Source organism: Primulina eburnea, chromosome 17, assembly GCF_022965805.1.
Source record: "Primulina eburnea isolate SZY01 chromosome 17, ASM2296580v1, whole genome shotgun sequence".
NCBI lineage: Eukaryota > Viridiplantae > Streptophyta > Magnoliopsida > Lamiales > Gesneriaceae > Primulina > Primulina eburnea.
The window spans coordinates 4,671,830-4,687,524 of record NC_133117.1 but is presented as its reverse complement, the minus strand read 5'-3'; the positions used below and the strand labels follow the sequence as shown (position 1 = coordinate 4,687,524).

Here is a 15,695-nt window from a genome sequence, read left to right as displayed (position 1 = left end):
AAACAAAGCAAGCTGTGAAATATTGTCTCCACGAAGTGTATATATATATATATATATATATATATATATATATATATATACACATTTCGTGGAGACAATATTTCACAGCTTGCTTTGTTTGAAAGTTTTTTCTTATTTGCTTGTGCTATATATATACATATATTAATTATATATATATTATAACCCAAAATGTTATCATTTTTACATATCAAGAATTTTAGACATTTAGGACTTGTAACTCTAGATACAACAACATATAGTTAAACATGAATAAAAATGAGATTATTCAATAGAAGTCACACGTTAGATAAAAAAATAACTCTGATTTTGTTTATTGTCGTTGTATATGATACAATCAAATAAAACTATGTTCGTTAGAATTTGGAAAAAAACCTTGGATCAGAAATAATCAATAAAATTATTGAATAATCTTTTTATGACCCACATTACTTTCAATATGAATCTTTCTCTTCGAAACATGATTTCCGAACATTATCACAATCAATCTAGTGTCATTGCATAATCCAAAAGAATGTTCTATGTTTCACAACAACATCATCGGAATGGCACTCTAGAATATCTCATTCCATTTAAGAATTATGGGCCGGGGTATGCACGTCGTGCAATAAATCAACATGTTTATCTCAGGGGCGGAGCTAGAATTTTGATTCAGTATAGGCTATGATATGCTATAAGTAATAAAACAAAAAAATCTTTTAATCATAAAACATCACAAAATAACTACCTTACAATTGTTCTTTTCGAGTCTTCATATTTTGAAACCTTTGTACAATAGATTCATTATCAACGGTGAGAAATATATCTTTCTCTACATAGACAATGAGACTATCATTCATCCAATCATCACTCATTCGATTGCGCAACCTGTCTTTCACAATTCTCATGGCAGAAAACACCCTCTCTACTGTCGCCGTTGCAACCGGTAGAATTAATGCCAATGTCAAAAGCTTATAAACCAATGGGTACACCATATTTTTCTTTGACATAACTAAGTTCTCTGAAAGATCACCAAGTCCTTTCAATCCTTGAAATGCTTTGTTAGAACGCATATCACATATATAAGTTTCAAGTTGATCATCAAGTGTGAGGAGATCAAATCTTGAAAAATCTTGTGGATAAAATTCAGCTAGTTGCATCAATTTTTTCTTGTCAAAAGCATAAAACAAGTTTTGTGGACACAAACAAGCTACACAAAGGAGTAACTTTGTACCTGCCTCTGAGAAACGATCATTTAACTCTTGAAGTTGCATGTCGATAACACCATAGAATAAATCCACACGATAATGATGCAAATTTGTCACTTCTGGTGGATTACGATGGGGACGACCACGTGGTGCCCAACGTGTGAACATATCATCCATTTTGAGAACATCAATGTAATGTTGCTCACAAAACCAGTGAACCTTTTCTAAAAATGAATCCCAACCATCATCTCTCATTTTTTGGAGTCGATGTTTGCATATTTGTACCAAATCCATTGCATTCACAATATCCTGATCTTTTTTTTGCAATGCTGTCGACAATTCACTCGAAATTCCTAAGACATGTTTCATCAAGTGTAGATTGAATGCAAAATCAAATGAAAGTACTGACTCCAATAAATTATATGCTTCGGTTTTTTGATCAGGAGAACAGGAATCATCTTCTGAAATTATTTCAAGCACATCAACGACAGCAGAGAACATGGAAATCAAGCTTATCAAAGAATTGTAATGTGACCCCCAACGTGTATCCCCAGCACGTTGAAGGGTAGTTTCTTGATTAAGTCCCCGGCCACTTGAAATCTCACCCCTCTCCAATGCCTCGACAATAAAATCTGAATGTTTCTCTCGAAGAAGATCAGAACGTTTGCAAGATGCTCCAACAACATTTAACACATCACCAACAACACGAAAGAAATTAGAAATCGGAAGATTTTTCTTGGCCACAGCTATAAGAGCTAGTTGAAGCTGATGGGCAAAACAATGTATGTAAAATGCACATGGGTTCTCCTTTAAAATGAGTGCTTTTAAACCATTAAATTTACCCTGCATATTACTTGCTCCATCAAAACCTTGTCCTCTCAACTTAGACATGCTCAAATTATATCTAGAAAACATCTTATCAATAGCAGCTTTAAGTGAGAGTGATGTAGTACTGGTAACATGTTCAATCCCGATAAAGCGTTCATTTACATGTCCACTACTATCCACATAACGGATAACAACTGACATTTGCTCTTTTGTTGAAACATCACGAGATTCATCAACTAAAATAGAGAACAATGAATCACCAACATCTCTGATAATAACATTAATCGTTTCAGTGGCACAAGCACTCACTATGTCCTTCTGAATATCAGGTGATGTCAACTTGCAATTTTTAGGAGCATTTTCAATATCACATCATTAATCTCTTTATTATGAGCACCTAAAAATTCTAATTGTAAAAGAAAGTTACCTGGATTAAGAGAACTTTCAGTTTCATCGTGACCTCGAAATGAATGTCCTTGTCGCAACAAAACTCTAATACAATCAATTGAAGCATTGAGACGGATACGATAATCATTCCGCATTTGCTTTGACTGTTTGTGCAAAACTGATTGAATGTGCTCATCTTGATTCATCAAAGTTTCACAATTCATTCGAGCTTTATGATGTTCGCTGTCATGCTGGCCAACATGAATATTTAACCTATCTTTACACTTCCAATTTGTGAATCCTTCATTAACAAAAGCCTCCCCTCCCGCTTGTTTTCCCTTAGCTGTCTTGAAGAGATAACAATACAAACAATATGCGGCATCTTTTTCTACACTATACTCCAACCAATCACCAAATTCATTAAACCATGAAGGATTGAACCGTCTACATTGGCTTACTCCAAATTTTCTTTTTGGAAATTCATAGCCTGAAGGTTGACATGGACCTTTTTGCAAATATGCCCTTCGAACTTGATCTCTAATATTAACATTATATTCACAAATTGGAGTCCTAAGTCCAGGATCTGCCGGTAGTTGTGAGAAATCAAATTCTTCAACCCTAACATCTCCAATGCTTTGTACTTCTGGTTCTGAATCTTTTCTTTTAAAAAATCTATGCATTGTAAATATTGATTTCCTGATAAAATAAAAAAAAATGTTTACACAGCTTTATATATTTACACAGCTTTATATATTTACACAGCTTTTCCACATAATAAAATTTGTGCATTAGTTTTGTTATTTGGAAATTGTCAAATTAGGTTGGACTTTGCCTTCAACTATAAAAAAGGCCAACACTAGATTCTCCCAAAATTAAATGTATAAGTGAAATCCTAATTTATATCACCACAAAACAATAATCATGTAAGAAAATCAATCTGTCGATAAACAAACAATGATATTCTAAAAAAACACTTACCGAAACTCACAGATCTGCGTCGATTAGAACGTTACTCTGAAATTTAAAATCGGGTCTAGTAAAATCACACGACAAATGCAAAAACAGAGATGGGGTTTGCCGTTTGTTGTCTGCCACTTTGGAGATGGGAGAGCCGAGAATGAGAGCCTGGCCACATTTGATTCAATAATCGTGATAATTGATGGGTAACGAGCCTGGCCACATTTGATTCAGCAAGTTCTTTTTAGAAGGCTTTTAAAAAAATGGCCCACCTATATTTATAAATACTATTAATTTTTTGGCCCACATTATAAATACTAGTAAATTTTTTTGGCCCAGTGTGGGCAGCAGCCCACACTGGGCCTTAATAAGCTTCGCCCCTGTTTATCTGAATAACTTGTCGTATTAGAACTTAAATACAACATTCCATCAAAATATTTCTTAGAAACCATGTGTTCATTTACGCACTTAAACATCAAAAGTCCGTGTCAAATATAGATCTTTGCTGAAAATATGTCGTATTACTTACAGTAATGCCAAACGTTGGGTGTGTACTCTCAACAATTGTTATAATAGGATTATTGTAATATTTAAGCAAAAGTTCACCATAAATTTCAATTGTTGCATTGCCATCATTTGTGAAGGGAAATATAATTTTCATATTAAATTGATTTCCCTAATATTATCTTTTCCTTGTTGATTTGATTGAGTATAATATCTAATTATGGTTTTGTCTTTCTAGATAATTATGTTAAGATTTTATTGTGATATAATATTTTCTTTAAATCTAATTTCATTCTCGATAACATTGTGTGGAATATTGGGTTTGCCTTTTGTAGATATTATATTTATGATAAAGATCTTGAAGATATGATATTATTGGTTTAACTCTTGATTTCTTTATTTTGTAGATTTCCTTGTGAGATGGTGACATTTATAAATAAGAGATGGAGATTCAAAAGCAATCAAGAGAGAAGAGAGAGACGAATAGAAATTCAGAGAGTTTTAGTGGAGGAGTTTTTTTTTACTTGGAGGAAATTTTCGTAGAGATTTTTATGTGAGTTTTTGTAAGAGTGTTTTTCGTGGAAGAGTATTTCATGGAGGAGAGATTTTCGTAGGAGCTTTTTCGATCTATTGATCGTGTGTTTTTCAATCTTCACTTGAAAGTTTTCGTTGCTGCATATTGCGTGCACTTTGCACGTCGTGAATATCAGAGAAATAAGTCATCAAGGATCGTGCTGTTTTGAAGAGTGGTGATCGCGTATTGCCTTGAATGTTGGGAACATCTGCAGACAACATCTATGAATAAGTTGATGGAAGACTGTTTTCGTGGATTCTCTTTTGGCATCACGTTTTGCTTTCTTGATTAAGTTTTTATTCTGGTTATCTGTTTTAGAAAGCATTTGTTTTCTCAACTTGTTGAGGAAATTGATTTTTGTGAAAATCACTAGTTATAGGTTTTTGTGTAATCGATTTGATTTTCTAGTGATTAATTTTTGTCATAAGGCACCGCACAAGTATTTATACTTGTGCATATTCAATCTTGTCCATCGCATTTATTTCAAACGAATTAGTGTTACAAACTTTAATATTCTGCTGCATGTTGTCCGAGATGTTATAACATCTGATACAACACTTAATTCTGATTAAACACAAATTCACTATTTTACATCTTATACTGAAAGTCTTATTATGATTAGCATCTGTCGGACAAAATAACTCTTACAATTTGATTATCGAAAAATTTCATCCCTTATATTAACAATACAATCTGAAAATTGCTTAACTTCATAACATTCTTTATAAGAACCTAAATTTTACGATCACATTTTTTGTCAATGTTATGACTGTGCAGTGTCTCCAAATGTACGACAAATTGATAGTGACAAGAACAATATATTGTCTATTGCCATTTGGAATTACATGCAATATTTGTTAAAAATCACCACCGAAAACAATTGTTTTGTCTCCAAAAGTCAAGTGAATACTTAAAGGCATAGTTTGATACACATGATCGTAGCGTTTGGTAGCAAGGATTAAGTGGGATAAGTGCTTTTTATCGATGCTAATCCAGTGTTTGGTAGAAAGTTAATTAAACCCACTTTATCCCCTATGCGCTGGATTGTGTTGTACAAGAGTGGATAAATTAAACTCACGCCAAGGGCTTGTATTAATAGTCCTTCAATTTATCCAGCATGTATTTTCCTATTATACCCCTTTGACTCCAGATAAACCCCACAGACTGACAACGACGAAGGTTAAGGAAGAAAAGGTTAGCGACGGTTTGTAAAAATCCGTCGCCATTAGCGACGGTGTTTACATAACCGTCGCAAATAGAGACAGTTTTTCAGAATCCGTCGCAGATCTAAACAAGATCTGCGACGGTTTCGCAAAAACCGTCGCAATTAGCGACGGTTTTTCAGAATCCGTCGGTAATATTCCGGCAAACGTTTCAGACCATTTCCGCCGACTGCCGGCCGCCGCCACTGTCGCCGTTGCGAAGGGGAAGGGCAATTTCGTCTTTCCATCAAAAAATTCAAAATTATCCTACACTTAAAAATCTTACCAAACATAATATTATTTTACACCATATACTACAATCCTACCACAATCATTTTCTTTATCATTTACTTACTAATCATTAGTTTATCTTATCCTTCCAAACAAACGCAGCCGATAAGATAAGCATGTGATATATAATATAAGGATAAGTTAATGATAAATAAGATGTAGAATATTATATTTAATGTTTGGTATGATTTTAATAAGAGTGATTAAATTTATATATTAGATTGTAATGAAAAAATTAACATTATCATAATAAATTTTATAATTTCAAAGTTGTTGCTTGAGTTCATATTTCTTTTCTGTTCATGCGTCGACAGTACTTGCATGATTTATTTATTTTTACCTAATTTTATATATTATATAATATGATATGAGAGAAGATGTGGTTTAAGATTTTTATAAATTGAGGGCAATTAATCATTTGTAGTGTATTTGATCATTAAATTAAAATTATCACACCTAATAGAAGTGATATTTTATAAAGTTGTTTATCAAGGGCTCATGATATTATCATGGGCTTCCCAAAAAAATACCAAATGTGGGATAAGAAGGATTATTAATCAATCTCTCTCTTCTCCCGGTACCAAACTATGCCAAATGATTGATGAATCTCATTATATTTTTCATGTTTTTATCCAACGCTTCAAAACATAACTTGTGCATCAGTAAAATCTCATCTCAAATGATAAGTTTGTATTTTATAACAAGTTTCTTTGATTTTGTCTACATAAATTTAATTTTTAATTCAAAAATAGGAGGTCAAAAATGAAAGAGATGTATTTCAGGATTATAAAAATTATATCAACAGTATTTTCTATGTTTATATATATATTGCAAAGTTAAATATTTTGAATTTCTGTGGTAAATTTATAATGATATTTTTTGGAGGTTAAAATAATAGTTAGTATATAATTCGAAGAATATTAAATTTGTAGGATCAAATTCTCTTTTTCTTTCTTATGACGTTATAACTTTTGGAATAATGCAATAGTTTATAAAATAAGCTAACCAAGTAATACAAGGCGACTATGTATGACATGCATGTCCAAAAAATTAAATACGGGTAGAAGAACTCAATATGATTGATCATTGATCAACCGATCATCTATTCTATCAATTTAAACACTCACGAGAGGCGGATCAAATTTATTTTTCTTTTCATTGATGTTGAGGAAATAAATATAATCCTCAGCCGATTTCTAAGCAATTGTATTTCTATTAATATATCATGATCACAAATCACAATTTTAATTATGCGACATGACTTGTTATGAATATGTATTTTTCTAAAATAAAAAAAAAAGTTATTTAATAAGTCAAAGTAAAACCAGTTAATATTTAAATTGAATAAATATAAATAATTTATTAGCATTCAGTCTAAAAAATAAATATTTAGCTGAATACTAATTCAAATATGTTTCTATATATTGGTTAACGATGATTTTAATTGGACATATATTTCTTTTTTTTTATGACGTGAGAATCTTAAATCGCTATTATTCACAATGCCGAGGGCAGATATTTCTTTTGGTTACAAAGTTAACAATGCTGTATTTTTTTATAATTATACATGATTATTAAAATAATGAAGAAACAATTATTTAACGCGTGAAATATATAATTAATTAATCGTGTGTAAAGGATCAACTAGGCTAATATGACTGGAAGGGTTAACATGATAAATAAAATAAATAATATTTTTGAGTTAGGTAAACTTGGTGTGTATATATATATATATATATATATATATGTATATATATATATATATATATATATGTATATATATATATATATATATATATATATATATATATATATATATATATTATGATTTCTTATATTCTACGCAATAATAATAGAGTAATTAAATATTGAGGCTGCTTGAATCGATTCCGCCGAATATTTATTAATAGTTTGTCTTAAACATGCAAATAGATTAAAATAGTTCCCTTCGAGGAAAATCATTTTTGATGCATTAATTAGTCACGTAGAATAATAAATATTTCATTATTAGATTTGGGAAATGCATGCTTTCGATAAGTTATATTTTATTTTTAAAATATGTTGTTTTTAAAATTAAATGAAAATAATCTACAATACATATTATATATAGGTTAAAATGGTGTGATTTATATGGAAAAAGATATTTAATTAGAAGCATCTTTACAAAAGCAAAAATTTGCGCGAGACAATCTGATGAGTCGTATTTAATGAGACGGATATCTTATTTGGGTCATCCATGAAAAAATATTATTTTTTATGTTAAGAGTTTTAATTTTATTGTGAATATCGATAAGGTTGATCTTTCTCACAGATAAATATCCGTGATATCGTCTCACAAGATACCTACTCCTTTACAAATATATTAAATTTTAAATTATTTCGATGAGCCCTTTTTTTAATATTTTTTGAGGAAAAAATAGAAAAGCATTATCTTTCCCTATGGGTTGACATTTATTGGCAAGTGTCATGACCCTTAATTCAAGGATTATAACACATGCCAACACATTGTTACATGAGAAAAAAATGATATCTTTATAGTTTTTGGATTAATATTTAGGATATTGGAAAAATGACTAAGAATATTTAAAAATCGAGATTTTTAAAACCAAAACTAAAATCAAATTTTGATTAGTTAAAAGAACTAAAACCTTCTTTCTCAAAAGGATTTTGAGATTATGATAGTTTTTGGATTAACATTTAGGATATCATCCATATGGTAAGATGAGCTTAATAGTTTGATGATGTTCTGGAAAGGCATGGGTCATGCTTGAACTCGAACAGAAAAGGATGACCAAAGCAGTACTAGATTCCAAGTTGTTCTCGGTAAACTGAGTAGAGTTCGGATAGAAGTTAATCAGGGTCATCTTGTTCGACCAGAGTTCATCTTCCTTGACCAAGGTTCATCTCGCCCGACCAGAGTTCAACTCACCTGACCAATATCATCTTCCCATATCAGAGTTCATATTTCCCAATCATGGTTCAGATCACCTGACCAGTGTCATTTCGCCTGACCAAGTTCATCTCGTTCGACTAGAGTTCATCTCACATAATCACCTGCAAAAATCTTTCCAGGCTCTTTCTCACTTGGGTCAATCGCAAGGAGATATGTCCATGCCATTGGCCCCACCGGTATGGGTCCACTAGTATGGGTCATCATACATTGAAATCATTAGTATGACGATCAAAGCTCGTGATAATATCAGAACAATATGAGTTGTCATACCTACTGACAAAGAACGTGACATGAGAGTCGTAAGAGGACAAGGCATGGACAGATGTCTAATTAGAAACAGCGTCCAGACACCATAATCAAGGTCATCCTCTCTCCTATAAATAACTAGGTTTTTTGCTCATTCGTCAGGAGGATGAGATATTGTATTCTACTGCATTCAATAGATTCTCTCTTTACTTAGTGATCTGTCTCATAGATAAAAATTTATGAGATCGTCTCATAAGAGACATGCTCTTTAATAACTCTTTAAATTTAAATACATGTTTGAGTCAATATCTTAAAAATAACAACTCATTATCGAGGAGATCTCGTTTTCTTCGGATTTGATTACAAAACTTTTAAATCTAGGTTATTTGATCAAGACCTTCCATACAATCTACGCGTCTTGTTTTTTAGCCAATTTTACTATTATCATAGCTTTATTTAGTAAACTGAATTGTAATTGGAATTGATTCTGACTTAACCACCTTTATTAAATAAACTAATTTTAATTTTTTCTAAGTATTTTTTTTATAATACATCCAAATAAAAAGCCACAACAATAATTTTTGAGTATATATACGAATTTATATGTATATATAAAATAAATATTTGTATTTTTTAAGGATATTTATATTATTATTTTTTTTACTAAAAGTAAAGCAAAAACTTGTGTCGGAATAATCAATCAATCAATTCACACGTGGTGGTTTTTCTTGGCCGGACCAATCACGGAACCTAAACTTGGCGTGGACTGTGCTCCCACCACAGAGTCTCCTACCCACTCTGCCGACCCACCTGCCATTTTCTCAAGCACGCATGCGCAGCGGAGAGAGGAATGTCGGGGAGCAATAGCTTCTGTTCGATCGAGTAATTCTTCCAGTACTTGAACCGCTGACCAGAGAAGAGACCAAAATCTAAGAATCTTTGAAGGGGTTTAGTATTCGTTGCGGTTTCTTCGCTACCCGTTTCTCAAGATCTTGAAATCTGATATGAGATCAGATTCGGTGCCCATTTTGAGCCCCGAAAGTGAGACCATGCCGATACCGCTCTCGATCAAAGAAGAAGAAGACGAACATGCGAGCTCGACGACCAAAGCCCTTCTACCCTTTGACACGGACTATTTTTCATCGAGTTCTTTGCAAAATTCTCCCTCCAGATCTACGATTCTGTTCGTTTCTCTCATTTTAACGACCTGCATCGCTCTTTCTGCTGCACTTGCATTTGGGTTTCTGTTTTTCTCTGTCGCTGATAGTTCCACTTCCTCTTCTATAGCATCGTCAGCATCTGATTCTACTTCCAATGTTGAATTCTCAAGATCTCTCACAAAGCTAAAACAACCTGTCGTGTTATTGATTTCCTCCGACGGATTCAGGTTTGGGTATCAGTACAAGACAGATGTTCCGAGTATTAATAGACTGATTCAGAATGGGACTGAAGCTGAGCTGGGATTGATTCCAGTGTTTCCAACTATTACCTTTCCCAACCATTACTCCATTGTCACAGGTTTGTACCCTGCTTATCATGGAATTATCAATAATTATTTTACTGATCCGGAGACTGGTGACCACTTCAATATGGCTAGTCATGAACCCAAGTGGTGGCTGGGTGAGCCCCTGTGGGAGACTGTGGTTAATAATGGATTGAAGGCTTCAACTTATTTCTGGCCTGGTTCTGAGGTACACAAGGGTTCTTGGAATTGTCCCAAGGATTATTGCATGTTTTATAATAAATCTGTTCCTTTTGAAGAAAGAGTTGATACTGTTTTGAAGTACTTTGATTTGCCTAGTAGCGAGATCCCCTCATTTATGACATTGTATTTCGAGGATCCTGATCATCAAGGCCATCAGGTTGGTCCTGATGATCCTCGGATTACTGAAGCTATTGTTGAAGTGGATAAGTTGATTGGGAGATTGATTCTTGGTCTGGAACAGAGAGGGGTTTTTGAGGATGTGAATATCATTTTGTTGGGTGATCATGGGATGGTGGGTACTTGTGACCAAAAGCTGATATTTTTAGATGATCTAGTGAAATGGATTGAGATTCCGAAGGAATGGGTTCAATCTTACAGTCCGCTGCTTGCAATTACTCCGTCTCCCGGTTATTCGTCGAAGGATGTTGTTGCTAAGATGAACGAGGGTCTGAAGTCAGGTAATGTAGGAAATGGGCAGTATTTGACTGTTTATCTCAAAGAGGAACTTCCTAGCAGGCTGCATTATTCATCTAGTTATCGAATCCCGCCGATTATTGGGTTGATTGCGGAGGGGTTTAAAGTGGAGCAGAAGAGTTCAAAAAAGCAAGAATGTGGAGGAGCACATGGATATGACAATGAATTTTTCTCCATGCGGAGCATATTTTTTGCGCATGGACCTCGATTTGCCAGGGGACGGAAAGTCCCATCTTTTGAGAATGTTCAGATTTACAACTTGGTTACAACAATCCTCGGCATCCAGGGAGCTTCTAACAACGGTTCGGTGTTGTTTCCCCAGGGTGTTCTCTTGCCTAGCCATTAAAATTAGATTCTCGCATTCAAAGAAGCGCTATTGTGTACTATGCCAGACAGGACAGTACAAGGAGTGAGCCAAACTTAGTGATGAATTTTCCTGATGAGTAATGACTGAAGAATCTTGACTGGAGTTTTGTGTTTCTCCAGGTAGATATCACAAATAATTGGATTTCACATATCCTTATTTGTATGAAATTAGGTGGCTCTTATCTTCGATACTTTTTTTACCTGTTGAATCATTGTGTAATATGAGCTGAATATAAATGTGGAACAACTATCCAAATGCAGATGTTGCATAAAGTATTCTAATGTTAGTAATGTATCAGGAATATTTAGAAACCATCCTATGAGTGATTCTGATTATTCACTACATTTCGTAGTTTGGTAACATGTCTGATCCTTTTATTTGGTTGAGAGTGGTGATGGGATGTCACTTTCTGGTGTTGCTGTTTATTCGTTTTGATTCTAATTTTCAATTTTCATGGTAGCAACGTTAGGAACTATAGACCACAATCTGAATCAGATCTCATATAGTTGCTCCGATCAAATGCTTTTGATAACGATTAAATTCTTCTTGCTCATAGTCTTGTACCTTTGTTAAATTTTTTGGGTCTTTTGTACTTGGCCGCAGTCTTGCAGAAACTTCAAGTATCCTTGCATCATACCATTTATTTCAATACTATTTTCTATATTTGAAGAAACGGCTTCATGTTTAGAGCAGTGTAGAATGTTTCCACCAGTTCTTTGGTTTTCCTATGACCACTTAGGTTAGATGAATATAGTCGAGGTTGATCGAAGAATGTGATAAAGACCGTATGCCGCAACAAATAATTAATCAGTCGCAAGATGTCTCTAAGTCTATTAGCAACTTGGAGATCAAATATTTTGCTCATACATTGACATTTGAGAACTTCAAGTTACATATTCGGAAGAAAATCAGTTTAATTGGGAAAATCTGCAACAATCTTGGTTCTGACCAGCTCGAAATGAAGAGTTTAGTGTTGAATTTTGTTTGTGCAAATTACTCAAGTAGAGAATCACATGGACGCGCGGCTTGACCACCTTCAGACCATCCTTTGTAGCCAACTACAAGAAATTCTTGAATATATGCAGCGTTGTGATGTCAAAAAAAAAAAGAAACATACTCTAAGAAACTGGAGGAACAGAAGAGAGAGGCTGAAAGAGCTAAACTTGAATAGGCTAAGAAAGCTGAAGATAAGGGGAGGTTTGATGAGGAAGAAAGGATAAAGAGATGTGGTGGTAGTAGCGATTCAAGTTTCAGAAGATAGATTTTTTGTAGGTGTGATAGGATTTAAATTTTTCATGCACATGTAACAATGTTATTTCATTCACTTAATGAAATGTATTTTGTTTAAAATGTCTCTGATACTTGTACTTTTATGGCAAATGATTTAAGTCTTCCAGCTTGGTTTTGTCATTAGCAAAAAAGAAAATTTGGTGAAATATAAAATTACCATGAGTTTTGGTAATGACAAATAACATCGAGTTGTTTCAAGGTTCAGTTGTCATTTCTATGCATTTACAGGTTTCTAACTGCTCGAAAAATCAGACCACTTGGCATAATATCACAAGGTCAAGATGCAGACAGAAGATCATCGCTTGTATATGTTTCCAATCGGACCACTCTATCTTAGATACTTTTAAAGTTTGATAGTTCATCTCTAATCAATAAGACATTAACAGATCAAGATGAATACTCCAAGTCAAACCGTCCAATGACTATCAGATAAACTGACAAGCACAGTGACATACCAACTCTCAATTGGCAGGAATTATTAAAGAAATATCGAGGAATGATTAAAGAAATATCAAGCAAATTCTCAGAAGGTAAAAGAAGAAACCGTAAAGGCCAAAGAAGCATATATGAGCATTTATTGCACCGTACAATGAAGAATTATTGCCAATGTCATTTTGTCGAGAGTTAGTACCACAACCCAAGAGACCGATTTTTAGCAAGACTCAAGCTTTCAGTATGCAAATGTACAAGACTTGGAGCACACTTATTCTTTCAACGTCAAGCTACTTATTTAGTGTAATAGCCGAGCCCGGTGTACGGTACGATTTAAGTTTCGTTTGTTATTTTGGGATATTTGATTAGATGTTCAGAGTTGTATTTTTGGGCTATAGTATTGTTAGTTTTATTGTCTTGAGGTGTTAGTTGATGTTGGTTGTTCGTTTCAGAGTGTCGGTTCGATTTTAGTTGCTTGGGAATAGTGCTTGGCCGTGACTTGAGTGCACCCGCGCTCTTAACTGGAGTGCCCCCGCGGTGTACTGTGCTGTTTTGGAGTTGGAATGCCGTGAGCACACCGCACCCGCGGTGATGTAGAGACCGCCCCTGCGGTAGAGACCGCACCCGCGTTGCTTGCGTCGCCGCACCCGCGCTGTTTGTGTTCCAGAATTTTTGAGAATGCCGTAACTTAGGCGCACCCGCGGTCCTTGTGTTGGCGCACCCGCGGTGAAGGTATGGGCGAGATATTTAGTCGATTTTGGAGTGGTTGGCCATCACTTTTCCTTTTTCTTTCCTTCTCATTTTCGCATTTTCTCTCCATTTTAGGGTTTTTCATCATTTCTTTCACTCCCTATCTTCGATTCAAGCGTTTGTTTGGAATTTCGACTTGAGTTCGACGTTCTCCTTGGTGCTAGGAAGCTTGGGTAAGCTTTTGGTGCGATTCTGTTAAGGTTGTAAATTAAGAGTTGTTTAGGTTGGTTGTTTATGTGGATTTATGGATTATTTAGCTTGTAATCTTGGATATTTAGTTGATATTGGTGTTATTTGTGGATTATTTGTTGTAGGTGATGATCAAGAGCTAAGTTGAGGTGTTTGTTGTGGTTTGTAAGTGGAATTTCATTCCTTTTTGCTCACATGATTATATATGTATGTGTTTCAAAGAGTTTATTGTGTTATTCCCTTTCATTTGATCCATAGTATGTATTGTTATATGTATTGGAGGCATTGTATGTCTCATTATTGATTAAAGGGAATACAAAGAGATATATAGAGTTCAAAGTGATTGTTAAAACCAGAGAAGAGTTTAAATGTTTTCGGATTGATAAATACATAGTCAGAGATTGCATGCAATATTAGATGATCATCGCCTATAGGCTTATATCCCTCAGAGTTATCGGTTTATATCGATTTGGGATACGAGCACCCCAGAGCAGAGATACTATTGATATCAATCCCCAGAGCAAAAGAGAAATACCATCATATTTTTATGCTATTGCTATGTTATTGATATTCAGAGTTTACAGTTCAGAGTTGATGGTATTTATGATTTCAAAGATATGTTTTACAGAGTTATTGTTCATTGTTATATAAGAGTTCCACTTGCTGAGATTTATTCTCATTCCAGTTATTTCATGTGATGCAGATCAGAGTGGTGCTCCGGGACGTTGACTGTAGATCGGGGGTCATATGCATACACCGTTGGAAGGATGATTTTGGCATGATCATAGGAATGATGTTTTGTTTTTGTTATGTCATTTAAATGATCATGTATTTATTTTGTAAAGATATTTAAAGAAATGTATTTTGAAACTCCTTCCGTATATTTTTAAAAGAGAAAATTTTATTTCCGCTGTGTATTTATTTTATTTAAAGAGGTCAGGGGTGTCACATTTAGTGGTATCAGAGCGAGATTTTCTTCGGACCAATGCATATGACTTCGTCTACTTTCAACTGTCCGGGTATGTTTTCTTTGCATCTATCTATTGTTATGTATTGATTGGTGTCTTGTGAGCATTGTAGAGTAGAGGATGCCTCCTAAGCGTAAGGCGTCAGAGGGGGAGGATAGTTCGTCCTCGAGAGTTGTCGACGAGTTCGGCAAGTTACTGAAGGAGCAGGCTAAGGTTCACAGTGAGCAGATCCAGCAGTTGCTTAGACTGCAAGGAGCAGGCCAGGGCAGAGGCCAAGGTAGAGGGCAGGTTGCTCCAGCTGCAGTTGGTTCTGATGCTATCTTTTCTGCGTTTAAGAGGATGGATCCACCCGAGTTTCCAGGCAGCTCCGATC

The 15,695-nt window shown here is 34.4% G+C and overlaps 2 protein-coding genes across 2 annotated transcripts; one reads left to right on the top strand and one right to left on the bottom strand.

The window, feature by feature from the left end:
* Positions 1 to 746: 746 nt before the first annotated feature.
* On the bottom strand, positions 747 to 3,100 carry LOC140818740 (uncharacterized). Its single transcript, XM_073178790.1, has 2 exons — positions 2,461 to 3,100; positions 747 to 2,401 (listed from the first exon to the last, which is right to left on the bottom strand). Exons 1-2 carry the CDS (start codon positions 3,098 to 3,100, stop codon positions 747 to 749), a joined length of 2,295 nt encoding a protein of 764 aa, XP_073034891.1.
* Positions 3,101 to 9,858: 6,758 nt separating this feature from the next.
* Positions 9,859 to 12,051, top strand: LOC140818068 (uncharacterized). The gene has a single exon (XM_073177894.1). The coding sequence runs from the start codon at positions 10,152 to 10,154 to the stop codon at positions 11,670 to 11,672; it is 1,521 nt and encodes a 506-aa protein (XP_073033995.1). The 5' UTR covers positions 9,859 to 10,151; the 3' UTR covers positions 11,673 to 12,051.
* Positions 12,052 to 15,695: the final 3,644 nt, after the last annotated feature.